General features: G+C 38.1%; 1 protein-coding gene across 1 annotated transcript in view; it reads right to left on the reverse strand.

Annotated features, from left to right (window-relative positions):
- Nucleotides 1-1,015: 1,015 nt before the first annotated feature.
- Nucleotides 1,016-19,102, reverse strand: part of LOC145981403 (corticotropin-releasing factor receptor 1-like) — a 41,935-nt gene continuing 23,848 nt past the window's right edge. Inside the window, exons 7-9 of the mRNA XM_083114640.1 lie at nucleotides 7,326-7,411; nucleotides 5,632-5,767; nucleotides 1,016-1,662 (exon numbers count right to left, since the gene is read on the reverse strand). Coding sequence (XP_082970766.1) covers nucleotides 1,465-1,662; nucleotides 5,632-5,767; nucleotides 7,326-7,411 — 420 coding nt within the window. The 3' untranslated portion in view covers nucleotides 1,016-1,464. The remainder of the gene's footprint in view (nucleotides 1,663-5,631; nucleotides 5,768-7,325; nucleotides 7,412-19,102) is intronic.

Below are 19,102 nucleotides of genomic sequence, written 5' to 3' on the forward strand. Positions count from 1 at the left end.
AGAGAAGTAAAATAAACCAAACCAATAAATCAGTCAACAGTGACTCAGAAAGTATGATGTAAAATATTAACTACTTTTACAAGCGTTTGTCCGCTCAATATTCTACCACGAACAAATTTGAAGTTGAATTCACATATAATTCCCAGTACTGTACATGAGCTTAACGAACACCCAAGAATATTTGACGTAAATTAAAACACACCACGGCTCATTAAATGTTTTTATGCACATGAAGTATAAAGATACATTTTCACACACATATATCCAGAAATATATTCCAGGTGAAACTCTGCAGAGAGAGATTACGTTCGGAACATCGAGCCAGCGAACCTGCCGATAGTCTAGTGTGTGAGCAACAGTGTCAAGGATTGGTGCTGGGTTGAGATGACGTCAGCGGCTCACACGATGATTGGAAGTATCGGGCGTGACGACTCGCTCCGAGGCTGGACAACCAGAGATGTTACGAAAGGAAACTCACTCCACAATTGTTTCCTTAAAATGGATCATATTAGTGTGACGTCACTGAGTAAGATTGAGTCCAAACAAAGTGGTCACCTGTTTCTTTCGACAGCATTGCATTTTGCAACGGATTTAAGGTTTAAGGTTTGTGACAGAGCAGCAAGAAACAAAATCGTGATGTGCATCGTACCACATCACTGTAAAGATGATATTTTGCCTATCCTTATAGAGGATAAGGTAAAGAATAATGGGAGTTAGAAATAGAATTAAGCGAATTTTCTTATCAGGCGTCCGATTCGGAACCTCAGCCAATAGGTGGCGCCGCTACAGTCACGTGAGACTTCTGAACTCGCATCATCCCTATCAGCACCGCCACTCTCGTTGCGTACGAGTTGAGCTCGGTTGATCTTCGGCTGTGTTCGGAAGCAGAATGGCTGGATTTTCTTTAATGTTCGGTATTGCTACTATAACCATTTTTCGTCGCTTTCTTCTTCTAAGAGAACGAAACCCAACAAGTCTAACCTAACACCATGCGTGTTTAAGTTGTGTGTGATAAGTGAGACCCCCTCCAGAAAGCTACCAGCCAATGGCAATGCTTAAAACGGTTGTAGCAGCAATCACTACCTTCTTTAAAATGCAGGATTTCCTTATTTCGTTATTCTTTACCTTATGCTTTGTAAAGTGTGTATAATATATCGAAGTATTCACCGAAGTCTCATCTCTCCATGGATGTACGATAAACATCAAAATTTTGTTTCACAACTGCTGTAAAAATCAATAAAGGTACCCCTTGCAATGAAAAATTCAATGCTTTAGATTTGGCTAAAACCACGTGAAAACTTTGTTTGGACTCAATCGTGTTGAGTTGTCTGCTGTTGACGTCACCACTAATGTGGTCCATTACACGCAGGCGTTGAAATGTTTGTTGATGATCGGCTTATGCGTCCCGTAAAAGGAATCCAGCTCAATGGATATGAGTTCAGGCTGGCTGTCGCCACACTTGTGTCACATGGGGGTCTCGTGGGGGGGCTTGTTCCAGGCTTCCGATCCGGAGACGAACACCGACGTGGAGCGAGTGGACTTTCTTCTCAGCGCCTTCGTTCCGTGAGTGCGGAATCTTGCTGCCAGTCTGTAGTACTTTTTCCTCACGGCCAGACGGACTTCGGCGTTCAGGAAACAGTACAGGAGGGACACAGAAACGCCCTGTGAAAAAAAAAAAATAGTTAAAATTAATTAAATTAGAGTTTAAATTAATCAGTAACTAGCAACAGAGTGAGAAGTAGCGGAGATTTCATCAATAATCCTTTCCCCAATAGGTGGGTCTCAAGTGACGTTATAGCAGGCACTGGCGTACGCAGAAATAGATGAAAGGGCTGCAGCCCATCCCGAAAATTTGAAAAAATAAAATTTTCAAATGGAAATCCGTTAAGAAGTCGAAAAACTAGAGGTATAAATGCACCTCCTCTTAAAATGACTCCTCATTACCATTTTCGTCTTCGGCTACAATTTTAACAGACTGAGAAGATACAAATGTACGAAATATTTTATTGTGCATCCCGTTCCCTGGAACGAAGCTATGTATAGTATTCAGTCTAACCAGAAATTATACCTTCGCTCTTTATGTCGTTGGCAAGGTGTGTTCAACAGAATGTACTATTTCACCTTAATATAAGTTTTTTTAATAAATGCACTTACAGCAATTTATAAACTTTAAACGACATATTGCAATTATTCTTGACATTTTTCTACAACTATTATCCCATTGCTATGGTATTTCTAGCTTGTTGATAAATCTCTCAGTTTGTTACATGTTGCCAGGTTCTGCCACATGAAGGTTAGTCTATTTGTCCATCTGATACTAGGTGCATGTGACATCATAAATATTTGGAAAATAAAATTTCAAAAAATCAGACGAACGAACACAATAGTTTAACTAAATAAGAAAGAATTACAGTGTAATGTCCAGGGCATTACAACGGTTACAACTCCAGCCCCTCCCGAAAAATTCCTGAGTACGCCAGTGATATCAGGGGTTCCCACAGGCGGGTAATGGTGCGAAGCGCTCCATAATTTGGGGAGGAGGAGAGATATTTCCTTGAAATAATATGAGATTCAACATGTTTATATTCTTCTAAAATATATGTAAAACAAGTTTACACATTGGCAACATGTTGCAATGTGTGCGATGGAGGGGCGAAAGAGGAATCGGAATATATTTGCTTAGTAATTAATTTACTTTATTTGGCACTTTTCACTTTTGCAAGTAGATGCAACCATTTGAATCCGTTAAATGAAGAAATGAAATGAAATAATTTGGAGCAGATAAAGTACAGATTTCAATCATGTTAAGAGAATGTGACCTTCAGTAATAGGTTACTAGTAGACACGCTGTCGTAATTAAATACTTCATGGAGATTGTGAAGTGATCTGGGGTTAGTGGGAGATGCGCAACTTACCTTAGGGTGGATGGGTACACCTGCATTATAGCATGATTTGTATACAAGTGTTTTATGTATAACATAAATACTCGCATTTGTAACAAACTGTTCCATTAGAATGTGACGTAACTTTTGGAGCGCGCCACTAGATTACTACGTCACATTAGTAGCCCAATCCACCGTGCGGCAGAGTTATGGGACTCTCCTTTACGTTATTCCTGCAACCAGCACTCTGAGAACGTGCAATTAGAAATATTAATAGCTTCTTACCGTTTTGGAGCGTTTATTAGAGCCATATCACTTTCACATTCACCACAATCTAATACCACAATACTTACTTACGAAATCACAATAAAATAAGAGACTGCTTTACCTTAATAACAGTGTATTTTAAAAGATTTCATATCACCTATCACAACTCCAATTGCACAGCGCGCTACGACGCCACGTGTCCTGGGTTCGAATCCCGACCTGGGCATGGGTGTTTTTTTGTCACTGTCTTTTCATCATGTATAATCACTCATCGATTCTCGCGATTAGTCAAAAGTGGAAGAAAAGATGTGTAATAAACAAAATCAATCATTCACTCTGTTTTCCGCAATGTGAGTTCCATGAATTGAGAAACAACATTAGTAGCATTTGCTTCAACATCAACACAATTCCTATTCTTGAAGCCCCACAGGATGCACGAGAATAAAAAGACCGAACATAGCAATGGACAATTTAGCGCTGATTGTACAGTCAACGACAAACATAATATTAAGCAATTTGTCCATCAGCATGTTCATTCATACCGTTATCTCACCAAGTGGGTGTTCAAGGATTGGAATTAAAAGCACGAAGAAACAGCACAAATGCAATTCCATACGCTAATAACTAGACCTCTGATTTTTATGTAATATCAAAGTACAAAATATGTAACAATAATTGACAAAATATGTGCATAAATATATTATTAAAAGGATATGTAGCTACATATGTAGTATCAAAGAATATGTAATATTAATAATAATCAAGTATCTAAGCAATTTCAAGAATTCTGTTAGATATTTATTTTACTTGAACATATTCAACATAATTTTAAGGACACATAAGTTGTTCAAATTAAAAATTGTACAGATTTATAATCTCAAAGAAGCACAGCAACGTGCACATATTTAAGAAACCATTTAGGTCAACTTTGTAACTTTATAACTTTCGAAACTAATTATAAAAATTATAAAAGAAGCGTCGACAGAAGGAACAATCGAATGAAAATACATAGCCACTTCTGTACTTTTTGTGCAAGGGAACATATTGTGTAACTCGCTTCGTATAGGAATGTAGCTTTCTTGTCCACCGATGTCAAGTTTCTAGGTGCTTGGCCAAAATCTAAAAGTGAAACGAAAATATGTAACCAGAAAGGAGGGGGGGAGAAACTCCAGTATATTTCGATAAATACAAGTTCCCGTATTTTATTATTATTTTGTCTTCAGCCTGTCTTTCGACTCAGCAGTCTATTTTAGGTGACCGTAAGCACCATGCATATCATTGATTAGAAAATATGACATCACATGAGCTACAAATTTTCTTCATCATGTTTCAAAGATCGAAAACATAGGAAAAATGATCAAGATAGCAATACATTACCGAAATATGTTGTTTTATGTAAATTAAATAAGCAAATATGTAAAATATGTAATATCCTGGCAAATATGTAAAAATATGTAACATAAAACTTATGCAAAATCATGTCAGTTACATAATTCGTTGACATTTTCTTGTTCAAGGTATGTATCTAGAAAGGAAAAGAATATCGAATTACATGCAAATCCGGGATCTACTAATAACACACAGAATGAAGAACGAGAAGAAAGAACGAAACAGCTGAACACTGTTTATCTTTGGCGCCTATTGTAGAGTGAGATGCACAAGTACTACAAAGGAAATTGCTCTTTGTTTTACACAATGAGAACTTCAAGAATTGAAACAAACATCAAACAAGCTGCTGACAACCTTTGCACCAGCAAACGTTAGAAAAACATAAAGGTTAAGACACTGCATCGAAGAGAAAGGTTAATGAAAATAGTCATGCGCAAATTGACAAGCAATACTTGTGCATCTCACTGTACTATTAAATAGAGTGGTTGAGTTATCAAGACTTTTGGTGGCATATTTAGGATGTACAGTCACGGACACTTCTGGGTTGTAACGACCCTATTGAAGAAGCACTGAAGCAAGCCATCCATGTCTGACCACCAAGCGCCTTGTTACTAGACAACCCAAACAGCATTGCAATTCTGCGGCTTGTATACCAGTCACGGGTATACATCTCTGTAAATTGAGTAGTGATGCCAAAGAGAAATACGAGATGAAGATTGTCGATCGTAATGTCTCGTGTTCTCGACATGGAATAATACTCGGTCCACGTTACGTTCCATTATTTAATGTTGTTTGGGAACGAACCTGACGGACTGGGATTATATTTTCACTCCTTGCATTACAGTAAATTCCATATTTTACAATTATATTAATGCTTTGAACCCAGAAGTGTCCGTGACTGTACATTATCATAATTTAGATCTCTGTGAAATTTTTTTGGGGATATTACAAAACTTTGGCGGTTGTTGGAGGTGTGTGAACAAATCACAGCCTACATATCCATATATTTCCGAAAGAAAATACGTTGGCCAATAAAAAAACAAAATGAAGTTTTTTTTTTTACTACACAAGGTGGTTAGGATTTGATACTCACCTGAGAGGACTGAAGGACAGAGTTGGTCAGAAGATAGGCTGCTTCGAAAGTTCCGTCATCGTGCGGGTTCACGGGAAACAAGAAGTTAGGGATTCCGAGAAGAGGGAAGAGCACTGCAGTCGCTTTAACTGCCTTCCTGTGAAGAAAACAACTGGAGATACGTATTTGTGCACCGAGAACTTCATACAATGTGTGTACATACTGTATGTATGTGTATGTATGTATGCATGTATGTATGTATGTAACAAAAGTCCGGGAACACTTCAAAGAAGTTATTGTAGCCAAACGAGTAGCATTACAAAATAACAAAGTACATCATTTCAAAGAATAAAGTTGTAAGTTTTTTCCTCATTGCAGGTGTTACGTGTAATTCCATATATGGTCGCTAGGTGGTGTCATAATCAAGATGGCGCTTTCTGGAGCTGAGAAGGCTTTCTGCGTGCTAGAATTTGACAAAACAAAGAGTGCAACGGATTATTTTTTTTAATGAGGTTATGTAAGGGACCATGTATGTCCCTCCTCTTCCACGTGATGTTGTGGAACTCAAAACGAGAACTGAACAAGTAACAGCCACAATCTCGGAAGACATGTTGTGCCGTGAGTGGGAAGAGTTTGATTATCGCGTCGACATTTGTTGGATCACACATGGTTCCCACATATGGTGTTTGTAAAGTGAGTGTTGTTGAAGAAAACTTACAACCTTACTCTTTGAAATGATGTACTTTGTTACTTTGTAATGCTACTCGTTTGGCTACAATAATTTCTTTAAAGTGTTCCCGGACTTTTGTTACACGCTGTGTGTGTGTATACACGTTTATATATTTCTGTGTTTGTATACAGGGTGAGTTCATTTATCCGTTCTGAAACGTTGTTCCACGTTGCAGTGCAATGTTCAAATAACTTTCAAGTGAACGCCACTACTATCAACTACTAGCAGTAGTTCAGGAAATAAAAAAATCGATTCATGTACAGTGAGATTACTTTCGTACCATCTCTGGTGCAGAGGCGTCTCCTGAACGCATGCGTCAACTGTGGGAAAAAGGACAGCTTGCTCTGCGACGACATTAATGATCATTTCTACATTCTATTTTTCTCATATAGGAGAAGTATTTATTTTCCACGAGAGCGCTCAACTAAGCTTATATTACATTTCTTGGATCTGAAGTGAAAGAAAGTAATAATTCTTTTCCCACAATTGACGCATGCATCACTTCAGATCCAAGAAATGTAATATAATCTTAGTTCAGCGCTCTCGTGTAAAATAAATACTTCTCCTATATGAAGAAACTAGAATGTAGAAATGCTCATGAATGTCGTCGCAGAGCAAGCTGTCCATTTTCCCACAAATGACGCATGCGTTCAGGAGACTCCTCTGCGCTGGTGGTTCTGTATTTGCAGCTTGTAAACGAGTTAACCAATCAACAAGCGAGCCAGTGACGTCATCTCAACAAAGCACCAATCGTTGAGCCGCTTGCTCATGCTCTACGCTGTTGGTAGGCTCGATAGCTGAACTCGAGCAGTCACCCGAAAATAATCTCATTCTACGAATGTACTCGAGAACAATAATGTCGCCACTACAAAATACAGAGGAGGGATAGTAATCATGTGAAACAACTTGAATAAGAAAAACTATAAGACTTTGCACAGTCTTGTGAAAATGAGACTACTTCTATTGCATTTAATGAAATCCTTACCTTATCTGTTCTGCTTCCAATGTATTATTGGCTCGAAGTTTCGTGACGAGAATCCTCACAACGTTCACCAAGAACACCAAGTTCACCTTCAAAGAGAAACCATAGTTTTTGTTCTGCATTCGTCACACGCGAAGTACGTTAAGAATTATACAATTTTTACATTTTTTACAATACATTTATCTCTTTTTAATTTTAGCTTTTCCACATTAGATAATTTAAATATGTTCTCACAGTCAGGTGTGCCTACAGGGGGAGGGGGAGAGTTTTGACGCGCCTGCGTCATGGGATTTTTTGGGGGGACAAAATTGTATAGTTTAGCTAACAAATCTATATATCTTCACGCAAGAATTAAAAACAGACAACGTTCGTGTATGGTCTGATATTTTAAAAGTGGTGCAAAATGAGGAAATTTTAAATAAGTTTGCTCCAGCAACTTTGCAACTTCTGAAGTTATTATAATTTATGTAAAATATTATTTCTATCAATGTCCAAGTAATATTGTAAACAATACCTAAAGTAAATATAGTTCTTAAATATGTCTGTACTGTTCCGCAAATTTTGTCTGAACAAAATAATTTGAGTAAATGATTCGGCATAAAAGGGGGGGGGGATTTTCTACCTTTTGAGGGGAGTGCGTCATAGGCTTTGGGGGGATGGGCACCCCTGCTCACAGTCATAGTAATGCTCGAAGGGTCGAAATTTATAATGTACAATGTGTAATAAATCTGAATCTGACCTTTTCTGTCAATTAAAACTGTGCATTATTGAGTTGCATTACAGATGTTGCAGACAAGTGTATTATTATCTAGAATAGATCTCATAAAAATGGAAAATTTAAATCAATAGGCTATATTCTCAGATGTGAAACATTTTAGAAATCGTGAAGTTATATTCACAGGTCATATTAAACTAGAAATAGTTTGAGAGAGAGAAAGAGTGATAGAGGAAAAGAAGTAAAGACATGCAGAAGGTGATACAAAAATAAAACAAGTAAACTGGAGACAGAGAGAGAGAGAGAGAGAGAGAGAGAGACAGAGAGAGAGTAAAACAGGGTAAATGTCTGTTATATCGGAGACACATTTCTTCATTTTTAAAGAAGACACTACTTACGGAAATGAGTTTCTGTAGCATTTTGAAAGTTCGTGGAGGTATTTTCTCACCGTAGAATGCTGCACAACAAGAAATAAGCACTTTTGGTATAATAAACTTGCATTTTGTGCAAAGAGACAACATTATGCCGTTGTTTCCATTATGTACCTGCAGATGGCGCGTGCGTCGAAAGTCACGCGGTCTCGCCAGTGTTTCCAAACGTGCTTTCTTTTACGATTTTTTTTAACTATGCTTACCTAACCTAACCAAACCTTGCCGGAAATGGTCCGTGGGGCTATCGTGAATGGTTTTTGGGGCTATCGTGAATAGTTTTTGGGGCTATCCGTCAATGGTTCTTGGGGTTGTTGTCAATGGTTTTTGGGGATATCCGTCAATGGTTCGTGGGGCTATCCTGAGTGGTTTTTGGGGATATCCGTCAATGGTTTGTGATGACATAATGAACACGAAAGTAGGTATTTTTCGGTTAAGAAGGTCGAAACACTGCATACCCACTCCAAATCGACAAAACACAAGCACGACGCGCGATGATCCACAGCTATGCGTGCCATATTGTATGATCCGCAAGGGAAGAAAGGAACCAAAAGAATTACTCGTAATGTGAAAAATCGATGTTATTTTCGTGTAAAAAGCATAATGGCACCTTCAACTATGTTCCGCAATACACAATTGGTAAGTACGAACCATCCGAAACACAAGATATCCGATTTTTATGTGTCTCCGATATAACAGACATTTACCTAAAACAGAAATCAAGATAGGAAACTGGAGAAGAATGGTAGCAAAATAAACGGTCAACAATATAGATTGATTGATTGATTTGTTGTTTTAAGTCCACTTTATGCACAGTAAGGCTAATCGGGACTGGACCTACAGTTTAAAGTGGGATCCGAACCACTTGTGCCTCCACCGGGTATCGAACCCGGGACCCCTTGATTACAAGGCGAAGACCCTACCACTGCGCTCAACAATATAGAGTAAGTAAGAAGAAATAGATTTGCACACTGAGAATGGAAGACGATATCTAGTGTCTTTTTCGGTCGAGGTGCCCGCGGAGTAGCGGCTAGCTCGGCGGGAAGTAGGATCGCGTCTGCCGGCAAACTGATGCAATATCCGCGTACCTGAAACCACTAGATATGTAATGAAATAACCTAGTATAATTACATGGATAATTGCAATTAAAATATGCACATACCTTGTTACAATAGGTTCTGCTTCCACACATTTACCGCATCTTTTTAAGAAATTTCACTAACATCAGTTCTTCTTCCGAAATTGCTTCAATTTCTCAACTGATATTTTCTTTAAATTCTTCTAATGCATGGCTTCAGCTTTAAAAGCTTGGTAGCTCGCCACGCACTCGACATGGAGATGTATGTTTCTTGTGCAATGCGCCGGAAGAATTTTTTTTTTTTTAGGAGAATGTTCCAATCGTGCCAAAATGCCGTCTAATTTCTCCTCAGTAAGCACACCCCGTTTCACCCTTCGCTTCTTATCAAGAACAGACGTTGTTTCCCTAAATTTGTTTACAATGGTGTACCAGAAAACTTGAATGAAGATCCCTACGAAATTGTATAGAAAGTAGGACAAGTACTAGATGTGAAGGTAGAAAATGAAATGATTCACACATGTCACAGAATGAAACAGAAATCAGCGAGCATTATTGTTAAGTTTGTTTGACGTGTAGTTAGAGATAAGATAATACAAAGACGTAAAGTTAAGAGAAATCTAAACTGTGCACATCTAGACTACACAAATAACGATGTTGTATATATTAATCAAAGTCTCACTCCCCTCAGGAAGAAAATTTATGGCTATGCCAGGAAAGTAAAAAGAGAGAAAAACGACGCATACTTATGGGTTGATGGTTCAGGGTCTATAAAATTAAAAAAAAAAAAAAGATAAGGGGATAGAGATATTTTTGTTCTGAAAACAATTGAAGATGTTGATAAGTTAGTATCATTTGCAAAGGCTCCACAAAGGTATTTCACAATTTATTATCAAAATGTGAGGGGCCTAAACACAAAAACTCAGGAATTTTATCTAAACATTTTCATGTGCAGCTATGGCTTAATTACCATTACAGAAACGTGGCTACATAGCGGTGTATATAGCACTGAATTGTTTACTGAGAACTATAAGGTATAAAGACAAGATAAACAAAGTAATAATAGAGGTGGGGGAGTATTAATTGCCACTAAACAAAATATAAAACCTGACAATGTTGTATTAAGCAATAATCTAGACATGATCTGTATTAAAGTGACCTTAGATAATAAGATGTACTATATAATTACTGTGTATTGCACACCTTCCTCAGCAGTAGATGATTATATGTATTTGCCTCCCCGATGGCGCAGTGGTAGCGTTGTTGCCTTGTAATCAAGGGGTCCCGGGTTCGATACCCGGTGGAGGCACACAGTGGTTCGGATCCCACTTTAAACTGTAGGTCCAGTCCCGATTAGCCTTACTGTGCATAAAGTGGACTTAAAACACCAAATCAATCAATTATATGTATTTCTATAACTTATTCGAAAACAATGAGGAATTACAAGGTAACAATATTATTACTATTGGTGATTTCAATTTACCATATATTGTAGATTCAAGTTATAATCTGCAGACAGGAGGACCTTCGTACAGAGCTTTAGAAATTTTTTTGAGTCTCTATGACTTGCATTCTATTAATTACATAGAAAATAAAAAAAACATAGAACACTTGATCTGATTTTAACTAATATATGGGATTTCGTTACAGTCAATACGGACGAATTACCTCTTGTTAAGGCGATCTCCTACCCCGGCGAAGGTTTGAGCAATTTTCCATGTAAGCTTATGGGCGTAACTTTAGTCACGATTATCTCGAGAACCAGTAGACAGATAATTTTCAAACTTTAACTGAACGCTGAGAAAGGATGTTTCTAGAGAACCACTGATCGATATTTTCATTTTCTGCATCAACGTCCCCATAATTAATTAATTCATTTTATTTGTGAAATATCAGACTTTTTTTCACTTTTCTTGACAGGGCAACCCTGTTGCCGGCCGGCAGGTTCACTGCAGCTGCTCGGGGTCGCCTAATGACCTTGTAGAAAGAGGGTTTGGAACACGGCGGGTGGTTTCGCCCCAACACACAACAGGTTTAGAAGATGAAAAGAAAGCAACATGTATTTTGGCTTTTAACTGGGTAGCTTTTAAATTATGGACTGGAAGTGGTGGCATGAAATTGGTGAAGTGTGTTCCGGACCAAGAAAAATATGAAGTTGGAATTTGGTCCGAGAGTTTGAGTCTGAGAGACAAATATGTTTCTAAAGCAGTGGCGTTTCCGTAACAGGGCTGGTTACTACATTATTTTTATTATTGTAAAACACACTATTCTTCCATTATAAATGTAGATAACGGACCATACTATATATGCATAAATAAATGTAGAGTTTGTTTTTAAATTTGTTTTATGCACAGAAAGGCTAGCCAGGGCTGGACCTACAGTTTAAAGTGGAGTCCGAACCACAATGTGCCTGCACCGGGTATCGACCTCGGGATTCCTTGATTACAAGAAGACGACGTAACCACTACGGCATCGGGAAGATCCGCGTATAAATAATACATGATTACATACGTATATACTAGAGATTAACCGGAACCGGGTACCTGGATCTGATCCTAGAACCGAGTGTCCGTTGATTGACTGATTAATTTTGTTATTATTCGTCGTTTTCTGATACTTGGATAATTGCAACAATAATGAAGAATGCGTATTAGATGAAATTGTTGAACGGCAACTCACAAAAAAAACTTCTACGCCGTGACCGGGATTCGAACCCAGGACACCCGGCGTTTTAGCACGCTATGCTAATAATCACTTCGCACGCAGGTCGGCCCGACTGTCCGGATTTCGGGTTGTGGATGTATGAATTTTACATAATGGCTACATTAGAACCAATTAACTATTAAATCAATCATTTCGAAAGCTCTTATCACTAATGCAATGAAACATTTCATGCACAAAATACAAGTAGCCTATTTATGCCAGTATAATATTTTAATATTTCAATTCCATTGCAAACACTATAAAAATATAAAGTTACCTGTGCGTACCACTGTGGCATGAAGGCACATTTAGAGGATGTGGGGATAGGGCCCCACACATTCTCGAACTGGACCATTTTGGAGGTGGTGACCAGCCCCATACTACTGCAGCTTTTAGCCCCCCCCCCCCTCCATGTACCCATTGATTTGAGGCTGGGGCAGCCCCAGAGCCGCTTTATACGGGTACAAGGCCGGAAAAACTCCAACCTTAGATCACCTACCCGGAAATCAAACCTGGGTCTTTCGCATAGCAGTCAGATCCTTTTTATTTTCTTTTTATTAAAGTGAAGCCCCTAAGGGGCAGCTTTCCTCACACAAAACACATCTCAATTGATGTCAAATCTCGACTTGTTCATTGAGGACAAACAATCACAAACATCCATGTCCGAACTGGGATTTGAACCCGGGACTCTGGCGTCACAGCGCGCTGCATTCACAGGTTCGCGACGGGGGTAGACAAAATAGACCACTTCGGCTCTTGCAAGACTGTAAAACATCAGAAATCCTTTTTCTCAACCTCGATCTGTTTTCTGCAGCTATTATTGTTTACTTCTGGCATTTTCCCTCCTACCACCAGATCGCCGGTTTCCAGCGGTGGAGAAACTGGAAGGGCCTGCCAGCTGGGGTCAAATTCCGAGAATCACCACCGAAGTATCATGTTTCTCCCGCCGAGTGCTTTCCAAAGGTTTGGAAGATGAATAAACGTAATCCGACACACACACAGAAACTAAAACTACAGACATATGTAAACTCGATGGTGCGACAGCTATGGGCCAGTGCCTGCCACATTGCCTTTTTAATTGGGTGACGCATGATCAGCCAGACCATCAAATTCATCGCCTCTGTTTTCTGGTTCCGACACCCATAAATATGTGTGTGTCACAGCCTACATGACATAGTTCGGTTGGAATTGAACAGTTTGTGTAATCTATAAAATTCATTTTCAATTATTTACTTCATATAAATGTTCGTAAAATGGCAAAGGACAGTTTCATGGCTCTTTCCATACAATTCATTACACACTATAATACACAAATAAACACAAACAAACACAATATACATATTGCAGACTACATGTCATAGTTCTGAGGGAACGAGTTTGTGTAGTCTATAGAATTAATTTAATTCAGATAAAGGTTCGTAAAATGGCAAGAGTCAGTTTCATGGCTCTTTTTGAATAATTCATTACATACTATAACACAAATAAACACAAGCAAACACAAATATACATATTGCAGACTACATGTCATAGTTCTGATGGAATTTAACAGTTTGTGTAATCTATAAAATTCATTTTAAATTATTTACTTCATATAGCTAAATGTTCGTAAAATGGCAATAGGCAGGTTCATGGCCCTTTCCGAACAATTCATTACACACTATAACACACAAATAAACACAAATATACATATTGAAGACTATATGTCCTAGTTCTGATGGAATTTAACACTTTGTGTAGTCTATAAAATTCATTTTAAATTATTTACTTCATATAAATGTTCGTGAAATGGAAATAGGCAGTTCCGTGGCTCTTTCCGAACAATTCATTACACACTATAACACACAAATATACATATTGAAGACTATATATCCTAGTTCTGATGGAATTTAACACTTTGTGTAGTCTATAAAATTCATTTTAAATTATTTACTTCATATAAATGTTCGTGAAATGGCAATAGGCAGTTCCGTGGCTCTTTCCGAACAATTCATTACACACTATAACACACAAACAAACACAAATATACATATTGAAGACTACATGTCATAGTTCTGATGAAATTTAACAGTTTGTGTAGTCTATAGAATTCATTTAATTCATATAAATATTTGTAAAATGGAAAAGAGGGAGTTTCATGGCTCTTTTTGAACAATTCATTACACACTATAACACACAAATAAACACAAACAAACACAAATATACATATTGCAGACTACATGTCATAGTTCTGATGGAATTTAACAGTTTGTGTAGTCTATAAAATTCATTTAAATTATTTACTTCATATAAATGTTCGTAAAATGGCAAGGGGCACTTTAATGGCTCTTTCCGAACAATTCATTACACACTATAACATGAAATAAACACAAATATACATATTGAAGACTAGATGTCATAGTTCTGATGGAATTTAACAGTTTGTGTAGTCTATAAAATTCATTTTGAATTATTCACTTGACATAAAGGTTCCTAAAATAGGAAGAACTGAAAACTTGCAAGGTTCAGCTATTTTCTTGTCTCTTCTCAGTTTGTACTACATTCGTTTTTAGTTCGCGGATTTGTAATCCTCGTTCTACACGAGAATCTACAATTTCCGGCAGCAAGCATTCATTGTAGAATCTTTGCAACTTGTCCATAATCTGTCGCATGAAATCTCTATCTCTAATTATGGTCAGAACTTTCAAATCACTAGGGGTATACAGCACTAAATCAAATCTTTCCATGTTGCAACACTGTAACTGTGCTTGAATTTGGTAAAAATATTGATGGTTTCTGGGAAGATATAAATCACCACTGTTGCTAACAGATAGTGGAAAACTCTTGATGTTTTGGGCGGCCTCAGCAATGGTCTTACAATAACGGGCTGCATATGGACATTTTATTTCTATGAGATAGGAATTTTGATTGCATGTGACTACTCCATCGGGGGATGCTGCAAGAAATGGATGGAATTCGTCGATGCATAGGCCACAATTTTTTATGGAGACTGAAAACTTTTGTTCATATTGCTCTTTGGCAATTGGTTCGTTGGCTTTACCCCAAGCTATAGCATTACCAGAGAGGAATGGTGGATATAATAAATTTCTGACAAGTGGCGATGTTGAAGTGCCTGCTCGTCTACAAACTATTTCTTTACGTTTGAGGCAGTTACTCTGATCCGTCTTTCTGCTTTCCATTGTTTGCAAGTTGATTGTTCTCTGGTAAGTCGTTCAATATCCGTAATCTTGTCCTTTCCAATGTCAACCTTATTATTGTAATATTCTTCGCAAAGATTCCGTAACTGTAGCACCGTTTCCTCTTTCTGCTGATATCGTCGCCACTTTTCATTTTACAAATCTTCGACAGACACTGCTTTCCGAAACACTTGTCTCAAAGGAAGATCACACACATTTGAACAGACACGAGGTGAAAGAACGCAGTGGACCATGCCGTGAAATATGATCGCTCAACAGGACAGCGCATCTGGTATGGCCTCTAGGCCTAAACTATTTTTGGCGTGAATGACCGGCCGGGAATAATGGTAGATGTCGATCTTTCCAAGAGAAAAAGCTCGGATTATCCTCATAAATTTTGTAGTATCAAATGAAAATATCGGTAGCAGTTGCTATATTGAGAGCGGCATGTTTGTCATGAACGTGGAAGACTAGGAAAGTGTTACATGGAATCTCGGTACATATCATAGTCACACGGAAAATCAGACCGAAGAGCGATCAATAGAGGGAAATCGTGATGAAAAGATTAGTATTAAAAGGGCTTCCAATTTGCATTTCAATACTAGATCTTTTAATCACAACTGCAGAACTATTATACCTATGCAGAATTAATCACTACGAAAATCTGTTTCAAATTTAAATCCTTCGAAATCATTCTTGCTACTTGTAATCAAATTCTACTATTCTTGAACCATATGACCTTTTCTACTACAATCTAATAGTGTGTTTCTGTCGTACACATATATTCAAGGTTCCAAGAGAAAATTGATAGCTGGGGGGTGTTGGTTGTGCCTTACGATAGCTGGTGCTATGTTTTAGCATAGGGACAACCGGACAGACATAACCCTGGCCATAACGGTTAGATACGTTACGTACATCGCTGTTATATATATGTATTTCATGCGCAATAGGACATTCTGCTTGTCTTGGCAGGACAGAAAGCGCAATAAAAACAAATGGTACGACTTTTGGCGAGTAAAAATCATGTTGTACGACAGTTTGTTCGGACATAGTGAGATGTGTAAGAAGATTTAAATGTACGTACTCCAGATTAGCTACTCGACGGGAGAACAGTGCTTCACGGAAAAACAACAACATGAAAACCCAATTTTACATCTTCAGAGGGAAGAAAATCTCGTAAATAATGATATTTCCTCGGGGTATATTGTATAATGCCTTACGTAATAAATAGAATTGTCGTATTCGTAGATAAACGTATTCTTGCATAGACATGGACTAGGGCAAAAAAACTTCCAGGGGGTGAAAAATGAAGGTTACCAGTACGTCCTGAAGCATGAAACATATTTACGGGGATCATTTTGATTTCTTGTTATTTCGCGTCGCTTTTAATCCAGTTTTGGCTAATCGCGAAAATGAGGATGAGTGATGATATTGTGAAATTGATGAAGGCACAATCACAAAGAACATCCATGCTCAGGCTGGGATTCGAACCCAGGACCCATGGCGTCGTAGAGCGCTGTGCCAACCACTCCGCCACGGTTGCAGGCCAATAACAGAAATATAAGTTAACACAGACATGCAGATACATAATACATAACACACTTATGGAGGTGCATGTATGTATGTGGAGTTAAAATAAATACAATTCTCGTATTTTATTTTCCACTTTACTGCTATTGTGTGATTATGCATACACGCGTATGTAATATTATTGTTAGTACGATATTTGGGGCATGAAAATCTGCTTTTAAACAAATTTTTCAGTGTTCCTCTTTTGAGAGTATTTTTTTTTAATTTAGTAAAACTATTTAGGTTTTGGCCTAAAGTTGGAATGTGTAACGAAACCATGCATATGCCATTTCTATTTAAATGCTTTGAGAAGGTAACACTGTTAATTCAAGCTAAACGTTATATTTTATGTGACTCAGATGTTTTACACTCTTGCGACCATGAAACATTGATTTAATTGCATTTTATGCATAGTAAAGCTAATCGGGACTGGGCCTACAGCTTAAAGTGGGATCCGAACTACTATGTGTCTCCACCGGTTATTAAACCAGGGACGCCTTGATTACAAGGCGATGAAGCTAACAATGTGCCATCGGGGAGAATCCTCCACCACGGAACAAAACAATATATTGGTCGTTGTTGAAATATTTTTGAAATTGAAATTGATTTAGCGCAATTGATCTGTATTCTTGGGAATATGCCGCCGCCCGCAGCCCCTCCTTGCCGGAAGCACTGTTTGCAGCACAGTAATTTCATATTCCACACTAAACGAATATACACTATCTGCGATTATTCTGTTTCTATTCATCAAACGTTTGCTCCGAAACTTCCCGTCCACAATTTAGAAAAAGAAATACCAAGATTGATCTTGAGGGGTCTTTCCCCTGTTACATATACCCGAAACCGGTTGCATGCAGGTCGAGTGCATCTGGGTTTTATTCTCTTGGGTCTCCCCCTCCTCCCGGATTATTAGGCGCTTCGCGCGTGAGGGGATAATGACGCAGACCGCCCCATCTAAATTCTTGGTGAGGAATATTTTTCCTTTCACTATCATAAAATTCAATATATTTTTCTAAAATATATGTATAAAAAGGACATCGTTGTGCAATGTGTGCGATGAGGCGGAGAGGAACATACTTGATTAGTAATTAATTCAACTCACTATAATTGGTTCCAAGATGAAGAAAAGGAATAATTTGGAGAAGGGGCAGATCAAGTAAAAAAATGACTTTCTGTAATAGGAGAGTGTCGCAATAAAATACTTTATGGGAATTATGGCATGATCTAAGGGGGGGACGCGCTATTGGTCATGGATGGGGTGGGAGACTGATCTATACAATTGTTAGAAGTTCATTATCCAGATATTCATGAACTACTTAACCTGCGCTTTATTTTTGCCGAAATATTCTTGAAATGGACATTGTGTAATTTATTTCTCTTCTTGACATCTGAGATACTGGGGAATATGCTGCCCTCAACCCCTCCTTGAGAACAGCAATGCTTTACAGCATACTTTCGCCATCCCGGTACTTCCAGAAATTTCATACTCCAGACTAAGTGAATATATATCTGTGCTGATTCTATTCGCATTCCTGAACACTTTCTTTTGTCCATTTTCAAGTTAGCCCTATAATTTCAAAAATACTCAGTTAAATCTTCCGAGAGCTTTCCTCCCCGGATATTTATACCTGAAGCAGATTTCTACAGCTCGAAAACATCTGGTGAGTTATCCTCGGGCCTCCCTCCCTTCTCCTCCCGGCTCATTAGTCGTGAACGAGGGTCCGTGAAGAGCCAGGCGACTGGGCTCTGCAGGGTTGCTGTGTCAAGAAAAGTGAAAATAGAGTAAAATGAATTAATTAATTTTCGGGACGTTGATGCAAAAAATGAAAATATTAATCAGTGGGTCTCTAGAAACATCCTTTCTCAGTGTTCAATCAAAATTTGGAAAATTTTTGTCGACTGGTTCTCGAGATAATCGTGACCAAAATACCGAAAACATCCCATAAGCTTACATAGAAAATGCTCAGACCTTCGCCGGGGTAGGAGATCGCCTTAAAGAAGATATGCATCATCCAGCATTAATTGCAAGTGTGAATTATACAAAAACAAAACAAACTTGAAGAACTATAATCCAGTTGCAATGTTAAATTTTGAAAAAGCAAATTTCCGCCGAATGT

Source organism: Lepisma saccharinum, chromosome 29, assembly GCF_977018435.1.
Source record: "Lepisma saccharinum chromosome 29, izLepSacc3.1, whole genome shotgun sequence".
NCBI classification, from domain to species: domain Eukaryota; kingdom Metazoa; phylum Arthropoda; class Insecta; order Zygentoma; family Lepismatidae; genus Lepisma; species Lepisma saccharinum.